This window comes from Oxyura jamaicensis, chromosome 3 (assembly GCF_011077185.1).
Source record: "Oxyura jamaicensis isolate SHBP4307 breed ruddy duck chromosome 3, BPBGC_Ojam_1.0, whole genome shotgun sequence".
In the NCBI taxonomy this organism is placed as follows: Eukaryota; Metazoa; Chordata; class Aves; order Anseriformes; family Anatidae; genus Oxyura; species Oxyura jamaicensis.
Genome location: NC_048895.1, coordinates 33,771,512 through 33,790,823, shown reverse-complemented (window position 1 = coordinate 33,790,823; position 19,312 = coordinate 33,771,512). Strand labels below are relative to the sequence as shown.

Genomic DNA, 19,312 nt, shown 5'->3' with positions numbered 1-19,312 from the left:
GCCGCCGTCAGGCGCCGGCACTGCGGCACCGGCGGGCAGGGGACGGCGGCGGGGATGAGGACCGGGATGGGGACCGGGAGCCGCGGTTGCTGTGTGGGGGGCACCGGCAGCCCTCACCCCGCCAGCCCCCAGCTGCGCTCCCCGGCCCCCGCGTAAGGGCGCCGCCGCACCGCCTCTGCCCCCTCAGGGGCTGCCCTCACGCTCTCTGTGATTTTTCCAGGGCAGCAAGGGGAAAACCACAGCCACGGGGAAGAACGAGGCAAGGGGACACTTCTCCCAGCCCGGGCCTGGAGAGGTGACTTGTTTTTTAGAGGGTAGATCAGGCTTCATCAACTTGATCCCCCCCTCCCCAGTAATGCTTTCTGCTGCACGTCGTTTTCACCTCTCCACCCACAGGTACGCAGGTGAACACATTATTTTTTTCTTAGAACAATTCAGGAAGCCATCAAAAAAGTTACACGTGAGCGTAGGTTTTGACATTCACCCCTCTGAAAAATACTCAAATAGCCCGTTAGCAAAACCCTGTTGGGTGGGTTTTGCTAAAATACAATTGAGTAGAAGTGTCGCATAAAGCCCTTCAGTCCTCACCCAGGCTCTGATCAGCACCAAGCATTAAGGGTGGAGGGGATGTGAACAAGCACTTAATTCACGCCACTAAGCCCTCCTAACGCACAAGCAGGTAAGTAATAACCTGCAATTAAGCTGTGTGCAAGTTAAATGCTAGCTGCAGGAACCTGAAACCAGCATAGATCACAGGCTATATAAAATACATATATATATATTTTTATTTTGTTACTTCCTCTGCCACCTAAAATTAACAGTCTGCTTTTTACACTAAAGCACCTAAAATATTTACAACCATCTTCTAATAAAATAACAGTTAAATATTGAAAATAAGATTTTTCTCATAAAATATGTTTTCTGTATGTACAGGTTTTAGCAAAGAGGACCAAGTTCAATAGTGAACAGTTTTCCATCATCAACCATCGGTAAGAAAACAACTTCCCTGAAATAAAACTGTCCGATTTATGTACAAATAGGCAGAACAGCATCTGTTTCACATCAGCCAATGCAACACTTAAAGAAGTCAATGTTCGAGGCCTAAATTGTGTACTGTGTAAGACATAAGCATTTTTTTCTTTATGAATAACTTCTTTGGTTATTGTTGTTCTATCATCTTCTTGGCTGTAGAATAAAACAGCACCTGATTAGTATTACAGAACCAGGCATATATATGTATGTATTTATGTATAGACTGGGTTTAGCACAGATACCTGTCCAATTGTTGCTAGAAAAGATCCGCTGTAGTTTCTTTGACACAGAGCTGCTTTTCAGAATCCAGTCCACAAGTTTTACTGCACTTCACTCTGTTCTTCAAGCAGAACTCTCACTGACTTCAGTTGTCACTTGCTGAGACACTTGGTTTGCTTCCCACCACCAGCAGGGCAGTGGGGAAATGTTTCCATTCTGCCAGCATGGCAGCTTTTCTCAGAAACCTCCTTGAAGTTCAAAAGCATACAGGTTTGGAAGAGAAAGAGTAGACTGCTGGAGTGTTTGAGCCACAGGCCAACTCAAGTTACAGCTCACAAAAGCCCCCACTTAGCTAACACTAAGACTCGTGCACCCTACAAAATGTGCCATCTGTGGATATAGTTGGCAGCACCCAGTTGAACTTGGGCTACGTGGGCCCTGCAAACAGTGATGTGTCACAGCGTGGACTGGAACTGAGCAGGAGTGTGCTGACTGGCAGCTCAGGAAAGGAAAGAAGGCTGCTGCCTGATCTCCTGAAACTCACAGGTACAGCGATTGAGAACATTGTCCTTTCTGTATGAGAGGGAGCAAAATTCTACCCATTGGTCAAAAATAACCAAAAAGTCTCTGAAACAACCCTCAAAACACTAAAACCACATACACAGGAAATTCACTAACCTGAAACTGAGAAGTGACTGCCATTCTCCTGAAGGGCTGTTCTTTATTATCAGAACACTTGACCTGAAGTAAAAAGTTCAGGTCTTTTGGCTTCACGTATTTGGCTTTGACAGAGAAGTCACCTCTCTGCCAGCGAGTCCCACTGGTTTTGAAATTGTGGTCCAGTACTCCTATACAAAAGTATTGTGGTTTACCCTTATTTTGCATAGTTACACAAAAAAAAAAGACAGTAGAAAATAAGATCCTCCATCTCTCAGTCTTCTTAAAATATTAGGAATGTGACAAAAAGACCTCAACAAAAAACAAAACCCAACCCATAAAAAATTGGAAACTGGAAGATCTGAAATTGGTCTTAAAAAATATTTTATAAAATTAGTAGTACTCTCTACTGTGTGAGATTCACAAGAAAATCAGTGCTACTTGCTGTGAAAGCTCTAAAATCAGTACTCCTTTTCTGTACTTAAAGGTCCAGTCAGCCTAACTCCATTTCTTCCAGAGGTTCTAGATTTGCCCAAGATTCTGCAAGGTATGATTATTTTCAGATCTCATTTAGAGAACCAAATTCAAATTTATAGAAATGGAGTTAGACATCTGGCATGTAAATCTGAGCCTAGGGGAGGAGAAACAGTAAACAAACAGCAACATCTTCTCACCTTGGGAGTGTGTTTTACTAAATAAACAGCATTTAAATTTGATGCAATGAGGAAGACTGAAAGTGGCACATGAGCAACATTTCATGCGCAGGAATACTAACTAACATATGCTGAAGGCATATACTCCATCAGTCTCTTCCACAGGCAGGAACGTCTCCTCGTATTTGCCCAGTAAGAATAAGCTGCTGCACTGCTCGAGCATATGTTCCTAACACCACTGAGATGGCTATTCAACAGTGTGATTTATTGTCACAGCAAAATATATTTCCAGTGCAATCTGATTACCAAGGTAGTGCTCTGATTCGGTGTTCCCATCAGATGATGTGAACCACAGCACAATCGTCTTTCTTCAACCCTTGGATTAGGTCATTTTAAAATCAGCAGATCAAAACCTTGTTAAAAAGGAAGCTCTAAAACGTACAAAGTAACCGTAGCTTTTATGAACTGACTAACATGTATGCATTAAGGCAAGACAGAACTGAAAAGGTACTGTGATACTACAGATGATACAGTCACTCCTGTATTTGCTTCACAGTTAAGAAGATTTTTTTTTCCTCTACCTCCCTTGAAATGACTGCACAAAGAAAAAGAACGTAACCATCTCCTTAACAGAGGAGACAGTTAGCTTCTAGAAGATGCTGGAAGTGATCCAGTGCAGGCAAGAAAAATATTCCACCAGAAGTGTGCAAAGATATTCTTGTAATTGGGGTAAAGTGAAACTTGGAAGGGTTAAAGACTAAAGATCCCACTGTGAGTGTCTGGAGGGAAATGACAGCAGAACTGTGAACTTCTCTAATTAGCGGCCTTGGAAGATACCAGCAAAATAAGCCCAGATAAAAACACCTTGTAAGAATATTTGTACCAATTATTTATTTTTCCCCCCAAAACACAAATTAATAAAAAAGGGAAAAAAAAGCAGATTTCTTTTCTAGACCTGGATAAAAGAATTATTTTTCAACAGGTAGTTTACAATCAGTGGGGAATAAACGAACAGTCCAGGTTTCCTGATTGATGCATTCAGGGTGTGCTCAGTAGCTGTCTTTATCAAACAACTTTATTTACAACTCAGCATCATCCTGCAGTAGATCTGCATCTTCATCATCTAATAAAAGGTCAGCATCCATGACTTCATTCTCTTCCATGACATCACCTAACTCCTGAACAACATCGTCTTCAATGTCACCAACATTTTCAACGTGTTTAACCAAACTCATATGATCCAGAGGGATCAAACTATGCCCAACTGGCCCAGTAGTTCTCGCAATAGTAGCTGCCATTTCTGCTGCCACTGCAGCTTTCTGAGCCTTCTGCCTTTGCTGTTCTTCTTGTTGTCTGTGGGTCTTCATATGAGCATTGCGGCTTTTGATTTTGAAAAATACTCTACAATTTTAAAGAAAAAAAAGAAAAAAAATCAGATAAAAGTGCATTGCTTATGATGAAGGGAGCCAAAAAAGACTCAACAACCTATCAGTACATTTTCTTCCTTGTTCTGAAATAGAAGTCAGCGAAGCCTGCAGTGCCATGGTGAGAATTTCAGGGACAGACTACCAGATTTGTACATCCTGACGGTATCAGAATGGCCTGCTCAGACTGCTGAAGCTATTTTGCAGCTCCCACAATTGTTTCAGTATCTACGCACATTCAAATCCTCCCTGGACTTATTTACACCATGCTCTTGCACAACAGGCAAAAAGTGAAGGAATCCCCTGCTAGAATGGACAAACTCGAGCACAGAAATAGAGAAAGTTGCTCATAGTCACATGCAAGCCTGCGATCAAGTAGGAAACCAGAGTGTCAGATGCAGGAACTCCAGCAGAGGAGAAAACTCAGGAAAATTGGATTAAATGCTGCAGGAGATGCATCTAAAATGTCATGCAAAACTACCTCTGAAGGTTTTGGTAGGAGAACATGACATGTTAGGGGGAAACTCTTCTTTTGAGACCATTACAGCAGAATAAACACTTTGTTGTAACGCTATTCATTTGGATTGTGAATAGGCAAATGCGGTGCGATACCACAGACAGTCATATCCACTTACTTGCCACACTCCTTACAAGGAAAGATCGTTGTTGGGTCGGTCTCACCACTCGTCGTGCTGTGGGCAGGTGAACTCTTGATGGAGCAGTATCCGCTCTGCGTACCAGATTTCTGCTTAGTGCCTGGAATAGTGCATCGTGGTTTTGTCACCTGGTTTGTACCTCCATGGATGCGAGCGTGGCCATTTAGCGCTTGTCGGGAACTGAACACCTGATGGGGCGTAGGGAAGGAAAAAAAACATCAAGAAAAACTGCACTAGAACAGGAACTACTGACAGAAGTATGCTGAATGCGTATTATAAAAAAAAAACAACTGCACATGTCAGATGCACACCATCTACTTGGTCATATGCCGCTTGCTTTCAGCTATATCCCACTAGAGCTAAACAAACAAGTTATAATAAAACTTCTAACTTAGTTATAATAAAAGCAAACCATCGAGCTGTCTTATTATTAGAGTTGCGTAACAAAAAGGCAAACAGAGCTGTTACTATATAGTGCTTGTCATCCCTACATCATCTCAGGATACCATTTGGTGTAAAGATCACCATATTGCCTGTATTTAATAGTGTAAGATTTCAAAGCAGACAAAATGACTTGTCCCAAGATATTCAGGAGGTATCACTGGCCAGGAATAGTCTAAACACCTGATTCCCAAAAATCTCTATTCATTAATATACAAAGCCCCTGCTATTATTTAAAGATATGAAAGGCACGTACAGCGCCGCAGTTTGGCATTTCACAGATGAAGGAGGATGAAGAAAGTGAAAGACTCTGAAGGGCAGGCAGGTCTATAGGTCCTACGAGAGGGATAGCTGGTGGGTCAGGAGACTTCTGCATTTCCCTTTCTTCCTTTCTGTCTTCTTCAATCTCCTCATCTTCTTCTAACACCTCCTCTTCTCCGCTTGTCTGAAATAGAGTGCATTTAAGAAATACTAGAAATATGGCCAAATACAGACAGCACTGGCTAGTAGAATGTAGAAACTGCTGAAACAGGTTAGCCAAGTCTGCTTCCAGGGTCTGGGATTTTTTTCCATCCTGGCAGAACTTCTGGTCTTGCAGGAACCACCGCTCCTTAACGGACTAGCCACAGCTCATGAAGCTTCGCTGCAGCACTCAGAATGCCCTCCAACTGCTTTACGGAGCTGTGGCTCCACAAGTCTACAGATGGCAAAGTGCAATACTCCCGTTTTTAGATTGGGGATGTACACTACATTCATAGCTGAATTAGATGGCTTACTAAACAAAACATGTCTTTTAAGAATGCTTCAATTACCTAATCCGGACCTCGCACACCAAGAATTCGTTGCCAGTCTGTGTAAATGCTTGTCGTACCAGAATAGCTGAGCACTTTTAGGCACGTGCACGCATACATACACACAGAGGAGTAACTTACAGATGGTTACCTGCTTCATCAGTAGCAGAGCCGTAATTGTTGGACTAGAGTTAGATAATGCACTGGTCAACACACTGTTATCTCACTACAGGAACACAAAATCTTGGTGTAGCTGAGATCACAGAATGCTCACAGAGAACATAATTTAGAATTACGCAATAATTCAGGTCAGAAGAGGCCTATGTCATCTAGCCCAACACCCTGCTCAAAACAGTACAAAATTCAAAATGAGCAACTGTTAAACTTTCTTATATTCTTCTACATTTACCATGCATTCCTCTCTTTTTTTCTCTAAACGTGTTCTGTGTTTCCGTCCCAACCGCAGGATTTTCTTCCAGGTATAGTAGTATTCCACACATTGTGCAACCGTCTTAGACTTAACCTGTAGTTAAGTAATTGCAGAAATAGTCCAATCTTAATTTCTCATTTCAATTCAAGACAACTTTAATATATCCCGAGAGGCAGGTTTTATTTATCAAACATTCAAATGGAGAAATAAAGAAATACAACACAAATACTCTTGCAGAATCATTTTGTTAATTATTGCTTTTCAGTCAAACTTGTGTTGACTGTTTCAGCTTCAGTACGTTTTTCGGGGATTCTCTAGACTCTAGTCAGATAGTGACCAAGAAAGTACATTTATAGCTCAAGCGTACAATACCACTGAGAATTAAGATTTGCTTTCCATAAACCCAAATGTTTTCCAACATTTTAGCTAACAGCAAGGGGATTTAATTCAGCCCCGAGACAGACACAACTCATCTTTTCTGCTTTGTGACAGAACATGAAAATTAAGCCCAAACCCATTCTCTTTATGAGCACGTTTCAACCCTTTCTGGTGCAAGGCTCAGTGCCTGTGACCCGGGCAGCTTTCAACAAACTGCCGGGGAACATGAAGGCACTGGGGGGCACCGTAACTCGGGAGCCTCATATTTCTGACGTGCCAACTTTTAAATATAACAAGAGGAACAGATTATTTTTATCTTTTTACCAGTGCTGCAGTTGCATGCATAGGTACACCAAATGGAAAACCCCACTAACAGCACCCTTCTACCTGCTGCTGGGTCTATGCCTGCAATAAGCGGGTCTGTCACTGGAGGGAAGACAAAGGGGAACAGAATGCAGCAGATGGAAGCAAACAGTTAACAGAACAGAAACAACCTTACCATTTTCTGTACAAATATAAAATCTTTGCTGTAGGTGGACAATGCCTCTTTGAACAGCCTCCTTTCTTGATGCGTCCATTTGTCAGAGCCTTAAAAAAAAAAACACACACACAGTGAACTCGTTATAATCAACAAAAACCTTCCACCTTCATGTTTAAGTAGTATCTGGACCAAGAACTGGGAAACCTGAAGCACAGGCTAGAGATTGCTGCCACGCAAACCAAGTCTGGCTGTGCTGACTCAGGCCTGAAGCCCACCTCAGCAGCACTTCATCTCCAGCAGCAGCCCCAGGCAGTTGCCTAGGAAACAGTAAGATCAGGGCAAGCAAATACAACGCCTCTCCCTAATTTTTCCTAGCCTCTGACCATTTATAGTTCAGGGGATTTCCTGAAATCTGTTGGAATTTGCTTATGTGGTAACCAACCTTCTAAGTGCTGACCCACTCTTCCTTTCAATTAATTAAATCTCTTGCATCCACAACATACTTTGCCAAGGGGGCTGCAGATCACTAGACCGTCTGTATGAAGGATTCAGCTCCTTTTCTTTGATTCCTGGCTCCCAAGTAGCTTCACTGGATGACCCCTCGTTGTTCAAGTGGAAAAGAAAAATGAACCCATTCTCTATCATCATCTGCACGCTATTGAGGATTTCATGTCCCTTCTGTCACTTTCTTTCCCCTCCTGAAGAGGCCAAGATGCTTCAATGCCTTTGCTCATGACTGTTGTACCTCTCTGAACCTTTTCAGTGCTAAAACCCCCATCTAGAGGTGAAGGGAACAGAAAGGCTGATAATAATCCATAGATGTACACGGTGGCACCACCACGTGCTCTATTCTCTTAACATCTGACTTGTGCCTTTTTTTTAAACTGCTGTAAAGTACAAAGCTGATGTTTTCATACAACTACCATCATAATCCCAAGGTCTCACTCTAATGGATAAGTATCACCACAGAGCTCATCATTTCATATGTAATGCTTGTACTGCCTAATTCCCATATATGCCACTTTATATTCAGCTTCTCAGAAGTTCAGCTAGCATTTTGTTCTCCAGGCAGCAACTCTCAAAAGGTCCTTTAGCAGCTGTTCACTTGTATGGCTTGAGGTAAGACAAATTCTTTGTGATTGAGGCCTCAAGTAGATAGAGCTGGTATGGCAGCGTGGAATATGTGCAGGGTGCTTTCTGATCAGTTAATGGAAGCTGTACGTAAAGCTTCCATATATTATTATTCTGTTTGCTTCACCAGCCTAACTGCCCATGAAAATGTGAAATCAACACTTAAATTGAAATGAATTTGTTTTTCCTCAGCATTGGTCCAACAGCAGGAACACAGAGCTGCTCTACTGCATCAAACACCAGTGTCCTGATTGCAAGAGCAGGTGTTACATACATTAAAGGAAGGATATGCAAGAAGCCATAAGGTAGATGCCTTTGAAATGACTCAGAGAAGATTCTACTATAGTCTGAGAGTAGCGGAAAGCTTCATCATTAAAAGAAATCCCTAATATTCCTGTCAATGTTACTGTTCTCCACAGAAATGCTTGCCTCTGCACTGAACTCAATTAACTAGGGCTTGGCACCATGTGCGGTATTGAACTCGGCAGGTTCCTTATGTCTATAAAGAATATATACATTTTTCATTAACTGCAAATGTTTTGCTTCTCAGTGTCAATTCCCAGGCTCCTAAAAGCCCAGAGCAGGTATCTCACCACTCCGTTACATACTGAGAACTCCAAATTAACTTTTCTGCAGCCTGCTTTCTGTGGGCTCTTCCAGTACCGGCTATAAGCACGCATTAGTCATTTCCACAGAGATTTACGCTAAAGCTCTCTATCTAAGTGTCAGAGAAAGGCACCGGCTTCAAGCTGCAAATTTTATTTATTCTGTTACCACCCAAAGATCTTTTTGCTGACACACTGCCTCGCCATCTTTTCCATCCCAAACCAGTGCCATTGCCTTTTAACAAAGCCTGCCATTCATTTGCATTTACCCTCCTTTTGAGCAGGGGTGAATGCACTGATCCAGTCCAGGGTCCTGGTCTACTATACTAAAACATTTTAAAAAGCAAGAAAATGCCAAAGGGTAGATTTTAGTTTTCAGCAAACCTCTCCAGTCACCTTCTCCTGTCTCTACCCCACTCTCCTGAAATAATAATAAAAATCACTTCTATGAACTAATTTTATTGTACATCTATGGAAAATTCAGGCCTTACAGAGTTTTCCCAATAGCTATGGTATTAGCAGAGACCCTTATAAGATTACGAGGGTTAATTGGAAGTAACCTAATTAATAGAATAAATCCTGTGTAGGAAAAGAAACAGAAGAAAAGCTGTTTTTAACTCTGGTTGCTGGGAAACCACTTTTGCTCTTGTTAGCTTGAGGGAGATATACAGAACGTGTAGAGAGAGATCTGCAATGCAGCAAGAAAGAATTTTGGACTTTGCAATACAGATCAAATTTTAAAGCTCATCTTTATGCTTAGAGATTTATTATCTATTTTATCTGCCATATTAAAATACTGGTTTTGAACTGATTGACTGAAAAAAATATATTCTATGAACTGTGGGTCTTTAGGCCCAATCTGTGGGTTTCAAGGGAACCACACCTCCCCGTGTGAGCCCCCTCAAGAAGCAGCTCAAATCCATTACATTCAGCATATGCTGGGTCTGATCCTCACACCATCACAGTACCTATCCAAGTTTTCAGGCTGCCTGAAGTGCTTTATTTCAGACACCACTTCTCCTGTTGTGCCAGAGGCGGTTCAGATTGGACATTAGGAAGAATTTCTTCATGGAAAGGGTGGTCAAGCACCAGAATGGGCTGTTCAGGGAAGCAGTAGAGTCCCCATCCCTGGAGGTACGTAAGAGACTTGTGGATGTGGCACTAAGGGCCCTGGTTTAGTGCTGAGACTCAGTAAGTCACGATGCTGGTTGGACATGGTGATCTTGAAGGTCTTCTCCAACCTGGATGACACTATGATTCCTGCAATTCTCACTGCATGAGAACTTCAAACCTGAGAAATTCTGCTGCTCAAATGAAAAAAACATTCAAACATCTGTAAAAGCACTCCTCTTGTAGATGGCAAAGCATTAGGACATAGAGGTTGGGGTGTTCTTCCAAGCAGCCCTAGGTCAACATGCCCAGCTCTCTTGGTGGAAAACAGAAAAGCTGGAAGTTTTACAACTTGCTTCCCCTCACAAAACAACAGGTTTCAAGGACAAAGGTTTCACTGGCATCCCTGCCCATGGCAGGGGGTTGGAATTAGATGGTCTTTAAGGTCCCTTCCAACCCAAGCCATTCTGTTATTGTATGACGAGCTATCACTCACATCCTTGTTCTAGGGCAACGCATTGGATGAGTCTGGATATTTATTGTTTGTGGCATCATTTGATCCTCATGAGTCAGTGCCATGCTTTGTTTTGGTCTACTCCAGCTTTAACCGTGGCTGTGCCTGTTAGCTGTGATTTCTGAATACAGAGCAGAAAGCCCAGAGAGTTAACTGAAACAAATGCAACTTGAAGTTGTATCTATTCACACACTAGATTTTGAGAAATCCACATACGTCTTGAGTGCCTGATTATCAACCACAGAATCTATTATTCAAGAGCTGCATGGTGCTAGAGCAGAGCTGTCAATATAAGCTGCAATCACATGTTGCATTCAAGAGCACTAGTAAGTAACGCTTTCTCTTGTCGTTTTATGGCAGTGAAACCCAGGTTGGTGAGACTTTGTTTCATGCTGTGATAAGCAGACAAACTTCCTTTCCTGCTTAAGAAATAAGTTACTTATTTCTTATACTACTTATAATACTGTTACTCTAATGTACACAGCTCTCTGCTAGTTAACAAGGATTAGCATCATCTCATGTGAAAGATGAAACAAGAGTCTCTCCTGGCTCCTCCCAGCATCACAACAGAACACTTTCTGAAACTACTGTGAACTTGCTTCAGCAAAGACTATCCCTCCTCTGCCACACAGGCAGTATTTTTTTATATGTTCTGCCAATTCGACCCCTCACTGAGGACAAGGTTGCAGGGATATTCTTCATCCCCCTGCTCTCCTGCCTTGGATCACATCACACATATGCTTTGGTGTTCTCTCTCCAGACACGAACACTCAGGGACCTGGTTACAGCTCCCGGCTGACATCCTCCTCCTCCAGCCAGCTCCATGTCCATTCTTAGGACCGCAATGGAGTTGCCTTCAAAGGCAGTAGGCATCTCCCCCAGCCAAGACTCAACCCTGACCTTCACCTTTATTCACTCCTGTGATCAGCTGCCATCAGACATGCTTCTTTACTGGTTCTCAGGCCTTGACTAGGAGTTCTTTCCAGAAGAGTCCTTGCTACGTGGGAATCCCTGCAGTGAGCTGCTACAGCCAGCAAGTAGCTTGTTTTTGTACTTACATTTGCACAATGACTACAACTGGAAATGAGTATATGGCCCTGAATACTGGGACTGACTGACCACCAGAAGATTCTCGGCTTGTTTCCTGCTGAGCCTAAACTGGAGGTAAAGTCTCAAGTCTCTTATGTAAAACCCTACTCTGTGTCAAAGCAGTTGTTGGTCACTACAAAGCCCTGAGCAATAATATGGAGGGCTGCAGAGGAGAGACACGTTACCTTGAGCTATGCTTACGTGACAAAATTGAAGCCCAATAGCTTAACACCACCCTGTGTATGTCACAGAGGACTTCTGCCTCAAAACCAAAATGAGGTTCTTGCTGTGTTTGTAAAGCTGTCACAATCCCAAATCTGTTTCTTTTAGGCTGCATCCATGCCAAGAGAAACTCTGTATTCTGCACTAAGACACTGGTGAGAGTTATAGCACTGTCTCTTTGGACGGATGCTCATGATTATCACATACTCTTATCATGCACCATCACATCAGAGGAGAAAGGCATGACAGCAGACAGTTACACACCACAGGAAGAAGACCTTATTGCTATTAAATCAATCATGTATGAATAGTAGCAATTTTAAAGGAAGATTAACAAGTTAAATTTTAGTTAAAAAAGAAAATACTTCAGGCAGTTTATAATCTGCAGAACCCTACGCAGCAACATGACTACAAGGTTTCTGTCTATCATTAGTCAGGTAAAACTGCAAGACTCATAAACGAAGGGCTCTGGATGTACCACACAGCACTGTCCACATCACCCTGTTAGAGGCTGCCATCCCTGCAGCAGACAGCAGAGAGTGCAGTGCGATTCCACGCACCAGACTGGGATGCCAGCCTCAGGCTCTGTGTACCGGCAGATGCAGAGATCAGAAGGAAACCTACCGGCGTAGTGGTAGTTTGCCAAAGGATGACACTTCAATCTCACTGGCTTCCTCAACAGCAGCTTCTCAAGAGTAACCTAAATGAACATGCAGAAGGAAAAATAAATAAAAAAAACAATAAAACTGAATTAGCACATGCAGTCAGTTGCTGCATACCACTGCATTCAGGAGACTACTTAGTAGGATATTAAATAATTCCTTTTTTTGTCACACAAAACTCACACCAAATTACTCCAAGGCCCATTAACACCGTAGCTCACATAAGAGCACCCAGTGCACACCTGTCCAGCCTTAATTAGCAGAAATGTGGCTATTACTTAGTAACTTCCAGCAATTCCCTCCCTTCTGATTGCCACAAGCAAATATGATCGTAGTGTTTAATTTGATATTATTAATTAATATTAATATTTAATGGTTGATTTGGTAGCATTGTTTTAGAACACCTGTTTAAGTCTCCATCTGTCAGGAATGACAAGTATAGTTAATTCTCCTTTGGGTCAGGGAGAGAGATGATTTGTGGATTCCCGCTTTTTTTCCCCCAGATGATGCATATTCCCATACAGCAAATGTCAAATCCTGACAGTAAGACCCAGCCACCTGTCTCAGAGCCCCCAGATACAGCTAGTGGAGCCTGAAAAAAGTGGGATGCAAGTTAAAGGACACCACGTTAGACTATCTTGTGAGATTCATTCCAGCCCTATGTTCTGTTGCATTTTATTTTAAATTGGCTCTCCAGGAACTGGGGCAGGACCTTGTCTTTCCTTAACACTGGGCAAAAGGGATGTTTTGCCTTAGTTAGTAATATTCCCATCACAAAGCTAACGCAAACATTTGAAATGCATTATTTATGTGAGAACTGTATGCAATTACCTCATGGTACCAAACAAATAAGTAGATGTGATTGTTGAAAAAAAAATAAAAATCTTTTTTTTTTATAAGGGCTAGAAGAAGACTAAGCTCTCTGTGACCACAAAACCTGTGAAATATCAGGTCTGGAGAAAGCACTAGGAGACAAAGCCCCAAGGCTATAAACTAAGCAATCCTATCTATCTGAAATATACAGTAAGCCTTCAAAGAGGGACTGCTTTGAAATTTAAATTTATTAAAGAATGAAAGGGAAAAGTCATTCCCCAAAAATGTTACAGGATACTTAAAGCATCACTGCTAATCAATCAGAAATCTCTTTTTTATATAACCATATCTAAATCCACTTAATAAAGCATGCTAATTTATCTGCAAAGAAGATCATCTCTCCCGTTCCAGCTTATCTTACCATAATATCTCCTTTTGCCTCAAAGAGGGAGTGCAAAGCATATTCCGAGTTAGTTCCTCCACCAGGTAACACACTGGAACAACTCATATTTAAGAGGTCTTCCACTGTTAGAAACAAGTCAACATTTTACTGCTAATACTGTACCTGTCAGTCAAACAACCCGAGCCAACGACTCTGTAACTACAGACGATGTAGTTCAGGGCAGCAGCTTTCACATTCCCCTCCCCACCCCACCCCCCAGGGAAATTTTCCTCCTGGTTTTAGGATCACTCTCTGAGGAGGGGACGTCACTGGATTTTCAGAGCATGTCCCTGGGATGTGATGCCAGAGGCAGAGACCTGGCTTGCACAGATACATATGGTCAGTGACGCTGCTGCACCAAGAAAGCTCCAGTCAGGGCAGCGGAACAGAAATGAACCACACTTGAGCAGGAACAAACTCTGTTCAGGACTGTAGTAATCAGTAACACCATCAAATTTCATCTCTATTATGGTCCCAGGGTAGGCCTAGGAACCAAGAGCTGCCCTCACCTGTGATCTCTGCCCTTACCCCAGGCAGTGCAGTGCCCAGAAATCTAATCCCAGCAATAACCTTTCCCTGTTGGCTGCCAGAGAACACTTCATCCACATTAAAGGCCCAGAATGTTACTCTGAATCTGTAACACGCGGTTCTGGTCTTTTGCCCTGAGTTCTCAGTAATTAACACTCTCTTGAATGTTTTGTACAGTATACAAATAAGAAATCAGTGGGAATTTCTTCAGCAGACACAGGGTGATGTATGGGTGTTTAGAACAGCAAGTCATCATACCCCTTTGTTGGAAGACTTTGTTCTCCAGTTCTGGCCATGGTTTCCAAACCAAAGTAGCCTTGTGCACATCTTTGTCCATTAGCAACCTGTCCTGCAGCTCAGGAATATCAGCCTGGAACCTGGACCCAATATTAATTCGCCTGTAAGAACAAACAAACAAACAAGTATTCAACTATGCAACATGCAGAAAAAACTGAAGTCACATCAGTGTTCACTGTTCCCAACAAAACTTTTATTACACTGGAGTGGCAGGAAATTGTGTCAGACTGCTTTACGCAATGCTTTACTCTCAGAGGGATCAGTATTTTGAATATTAGAGAGAACTGATCTCCTGGGGGGAAAACAGAATTTCCATACACAATTTAAACTATATTGAGACACCACATCTTACAGGTAAAGAAAACCCAAGCTAGCTTATATACGTGCTGAGTAGCAAAGAGGCTAGATGCAGGAAATGCTAGTTTTCTGTTCCATAGAGAATGGGACTTTTTGCCAGAAAGCAGAGACATTGCTGCTTCGGGAGGGGGGTAACGTTGTTTGCAGACTGCTCTGGGGAACCTACCAGATAACACCTCTCTCCAAAGCTCCACAGAGAGCATCTACATATATATATATATATATATATATATATATATAATAGCAAAAGTACTGGAGCAGCATATGTTCTCCTTGTGAGAGGAGAACAGCCATCATTAACCGTTTTCCACCTTCAGCGGCTCCCACCAAGCCTCTCCTAGCATTTCAGAACCAGGACACCTACATTGACCTGTGTGGTGCCAGGAGTTGGACTCGATGATCCTTGTGGGTCCCTTCCAACTCAGGATATTCTATGATTCTATGATCTCCCACAGGCACTTTGCTCCAGGAGTCCTCAGCCATCACGCCGAGTACCCTTAAAGGCATCCAGACCAACATGCATTCAGGCAGCCAAACGCTACCTGCCCAGTTCAAAATATTTCAGGGCTCTAGGTCGGAGTTAGTCTATAAAAGCAGTGACAAAAGCAATATTGTTTTTCTTACGGTTCAACAGTCTGTTCTCCAGGCCCAGGCGTCACTGGAATGACACTTCCATCAATACTATCTGAAACAGAGATTGGAGTGCCCGTGTTTAAAACATATTTTGGTTACAACAGTATCCCTGCTGATGCTCCACCGCCCAGGCTGCATTGTCACCTTCCTATTAACATCCTGCAGGAATCAGTGAGACATCAGGGTACATCTGGAGAGCTAGCAGCACCTGGGATGTGTTTGGCTCAAAATTACCTAGTTCCTGCATAATCAGCTGTATTTCTCATGTAGAAGAGTAATCAGGCACAACACACAGGGTTAAGTAATAGCTGAGGGGCTAAAACAAGTTCACTTTGAAGCACATACCATCAACAATGACTAAAAGTTCTCTATACTCTGCTGGTCTGGAGGAGAACATTAGTCAGGATCGTAAAACAGCTGAATACAAAGAACACACAATGCTTTAGCTTCCTTAAAGCAATTCTTATTTTATCTTTTGGTGCTGTAGCTCTGCAATACTTCCCCGCCACCTTTGACTGTACCCATCAACGCTGCACCTTTGATGTACCTTCATTCATAGCTACAGCATCTTCTGGCTTATTTGCCACACAGTCTTTCCACCTTTCAGAAAAGCTGTTGCTTTAACTCTTCTTCACTCTCTCTCCTACCTGACCTAGTATTTTGTCCTATTCAACTCAAAACTGTAACCTCTGCAAGTCAGGAGTGCTGATACTTCAGCTGTTCTGAAAAGATTCTTTCACTGAAGCACTACGAACATTTTTTGTGAGATGAAATGATTTTGTAAATAATTCGGCATCAAAATGCAACCCCATCCCCCCAACCCTCCAGTCAGGAACTTCCATTTTGTTTCGTTTTTTGAGGAAACTATCAACTAGATTTTCATGGAGTTATAAGAAGATGAAAGATTTGTGCACAGACTACTTTCCTGAAGGTGGAGATGGCCAGTCCCGACTTCTATTTCCCAATTTTCTCCAAAAAAGACCAAGCAGACAGGAAGGGAAACATAAGATAAATCTGTGAGTCTACTCATGCCTACCCCAAAGCATGACAGGCTATGGCATTTGCCCTTGCTGGCTCCAACAAAAAGCCACCCAGCATGTTTTTTCATCATTTGAGGAGTGCTGGTGTGGTACTGCAGCACAGAAAGCAAAACAGGGAACCAAAACCACATCAGCACTGGTTACAAGAGCTTGTCACATGCTTGTCTCCCAAGCCAGAGTGGTTCTGATGAGAAGACAGATAGTTTACCAACCTCCAAGAGAGAAGCGGGAAAAGTGACAGGAACTTCACTTTCTTTGGATTAAAGGACATAGGTGGTGGTCTGGTAAGTGAGATTTTAAGTTGCTCCTTGCATTTTCTATGCTAACAACCTGCTCGTTTTACAAACCTAAGGAGTTGAAAGAAGGGCAATGGCTATGATAGCACAGGCAACTTAAATCACAAAATACACAAGCCTTTGGTGACCATGTCTGGGGTGACTCAGAGTACAGTTACCACCTCCTTTCTACTGGGAGGCTTCCTCCAGTCTATTAAGGAAAAGTTCCCCTTTTTAGTATTTAGACATAAAGACTGTCTAAACTGTCAAAGGTAACAAATGCCGTGCCCATGTTTCTACTACCATGATCAGGTATGATTAGGCACCTTTTCTTGTGAAGCACCGAACAAAAACAAAACCCCACGGCTCAAACCAAACCCCTTCCCTCCACCCCAGACAGCCTTGCTGTACGGAGAGGCACAGCAGTCCTCCCTGGAGGCAGCCCACCGTGAAACCTCACGGCCTTTCTCACTGGTTAGGCCTCTCTGTTCCCTTTATGCTTTTAACACCACCGCTCCCAAATCCAATGCAAGAACACTGAGAAAGACGGGCTTTTCCTGTGCCGTAACACAACCAGCCCCACACGTGCTCACACGTAAAATCAGTGTGATACCACCAGGAAAGAGCTTGGTGGTGCCCCCCATAAACCTAACACTTACTGGACCGACACAGGAGCACCCGTGGAGTGGGTGTGAGCGGAGTAAGCGGCAGCTGGGTGTGCGAGGTGCTATGAGATGACGTGATGACACTGCTGAAGAGCCCAGACCCTTGCCGAACGGGACTAAGCATCGGCGGCGGAGTGTAGGGGGGCAGCTCATGCGGCCGGTCCAGCAGATGATCTCCGAGGACGCGGGGAGAGCGAAGCTGACTCTGGTACAGCATGGCGCCGGAGTGGGACATGCTGAAGTTGAAGGAAGGGGGAGGTATGAAGAGAGGTTCGGGTCTGTGCCGATACTTCTTCTTGTCCTGCAATGGTTTTAAGTTTTCTTCCAATTTTGCAGCACTTTGATGAGGTTTTTTGCTGATTTCCTAAAGGAAAACATACAGAACTGTAATATTTAGCCATGCTTACATGTGGTTTGCATTGAACGCAATCCCCTACAGCCTAGGGCACAACACACAGCCACAGAAATGCTGTTACCAGGAGGCAGTTACTCAGGTACTGGTCAGTACGGTATCTGGTCCTACCCAGAAACCACAGAGGAAAGAGGAGAGCCAGGAAGAATTACCCTCACCTCCCACAGGGATCCCTCTGGGTCAAGGCAGGGCTGAGCTGGAGGCACGGACCTGGAGAGGCTGCAGCCAGCTTTTGAAGGTGCAAAGAGCAGCCCTCTCAGGCCACGAGTCTGCCACACTCTTCAGCTCCACCTGAACACCCTGGGCACTTCAATTTGCACTGAATACACAAAGGCTATTGCAAGCTGATTCACTATCCAGCCACGGTTTATTAGGAAGTTTATACGAGATGTTTTCCAATGCATTTATTTTGTTTGACTAGAAAGGACGTATGAGCTCAGTGAAATTACTGCACTCAGCAGCAGGAAAGGAAGAAAAATGTAATAAATCCAAATTCTTTGCCTCTTATCACTACATTCCCATCAGCTTGAGTACAGTCCAGCTGCAACAAATCCTAAATTTAACTCTCTCCTCTTTTCTTGGAGGAAAAAAAGGGTACTAGATGACCATTTGGGTAATTCAGGCATTCTAACACTCCTCAGATTTGAAGGTTAAAGATCATTTAACACTAAATCCCTAGAAATCACAGAAAGCAGAAGATACAAAAGTTGTGCAAACCTAGGATCTGGATATCCTGAGGGTGGGTAAGAAATAGGTTTTCAGATTATGCTTTAAAAACGTACAGAAGCTGGTAGATGAACACAGCAGTAAATACACTACTTTAAGGTGTACTGATTGGAGATCTAAGGCTTCACTTGGAAAGCGGAAGAAAATTTTTGACAGACAAAACAGGGTTACTCCAGAATGTCTGCATCATCTCTAAGTACTATTACTATGTAAAAGAATTACTACGATGTATGTTTATACAATATATATCTTTACACCATGGGTGGTTCCTGAGAATCACATTCACCCAATAAAAATCATGTTAAAGAAGCATTAGCACTGTCACCCTTTATCCCTTACATTAATGTGTTCCAGCTTGTGGAAATGTTTTTGATTACAGAGGTCCTGTCCTCTCTGTTAGATCATGGCTGTATCCTCTCCAACAGCTGTTGATGGTTTTGCTCTCCAAAAAAGTTAAGTTTCAGAAATTTTTTCCTTTAGCAGAAGAAAAAGTGCAGCTTTACAGAGAATTTTATAGATAACGAGCATTCAGAACAGCAGGAGGGTGAGGGTTATCCATAATCACAGACATAGCCCGTAACGATGGTGAACATTTAGCGTTCACAGAGGTGAAAGTGCAAAGACTCTAA

At 42.9% G+C, this 19,312-nt stretch overlaps 1 protein-coding gene across 6 annotated transcripts in view; it reads right to left on the bottom strand.

The window, feature by feature from the left end:
* Window positions 1-762: 762 nt before the first annotated feature.
* TRERF1 (transcriptional regulating factor 1) overlaps window positions 763-19,312 on the bottom strand; it is a 101,145-nt gene continuing 82,595 nt past the window's right edge. For all 6 annotated transcript variants that reach the window (XM_035321569.1, XM_035321573.1, XM_035321572.1 and 3 more), the window contains 10 exons: window positions 17,540-17,909; window positions 15,557-15,617; window positions 14,537-14,676; window positions 13,730-13,833; window positions 12,458-12,533; window positions 7,181-7,269; window positions 6,283-6,396; window positions 5,339-5,527; window positions 4,621-4,829; window positions 763-3,962 (listed from right to left, as the gene is read on the bottom strand). In XM_035321569.1, the coding sequence (XP_035177460.1) occupies window positions 3,641-3,962; window positions 4,621-4,829; window positions 5,339-5,527; window positions 6,283-6,396; window positions 7,181-7,269; window positions 12,458-12,533; window positions 13,730-13,833; window positions 14,537-14,676; window positions 15,557-15,617; window positions 17,540-17,909 (1,674 nt within the window). In that variant the 3' untranslated portion in view covers window positions 763-3,640. The remainder of the gene's footprint in view (window positions 3,963-4,620; window positions 4,830-5,338; window positions 5,528-6,282; window positions 6,397-7,180; window positions 7,270-12,457; window positions 12,534-13,729; window positions 13,834-14,536; window positions 14,677-15,556; window positions 15,618-17,539; window positions 17,910-19,312) is intronic.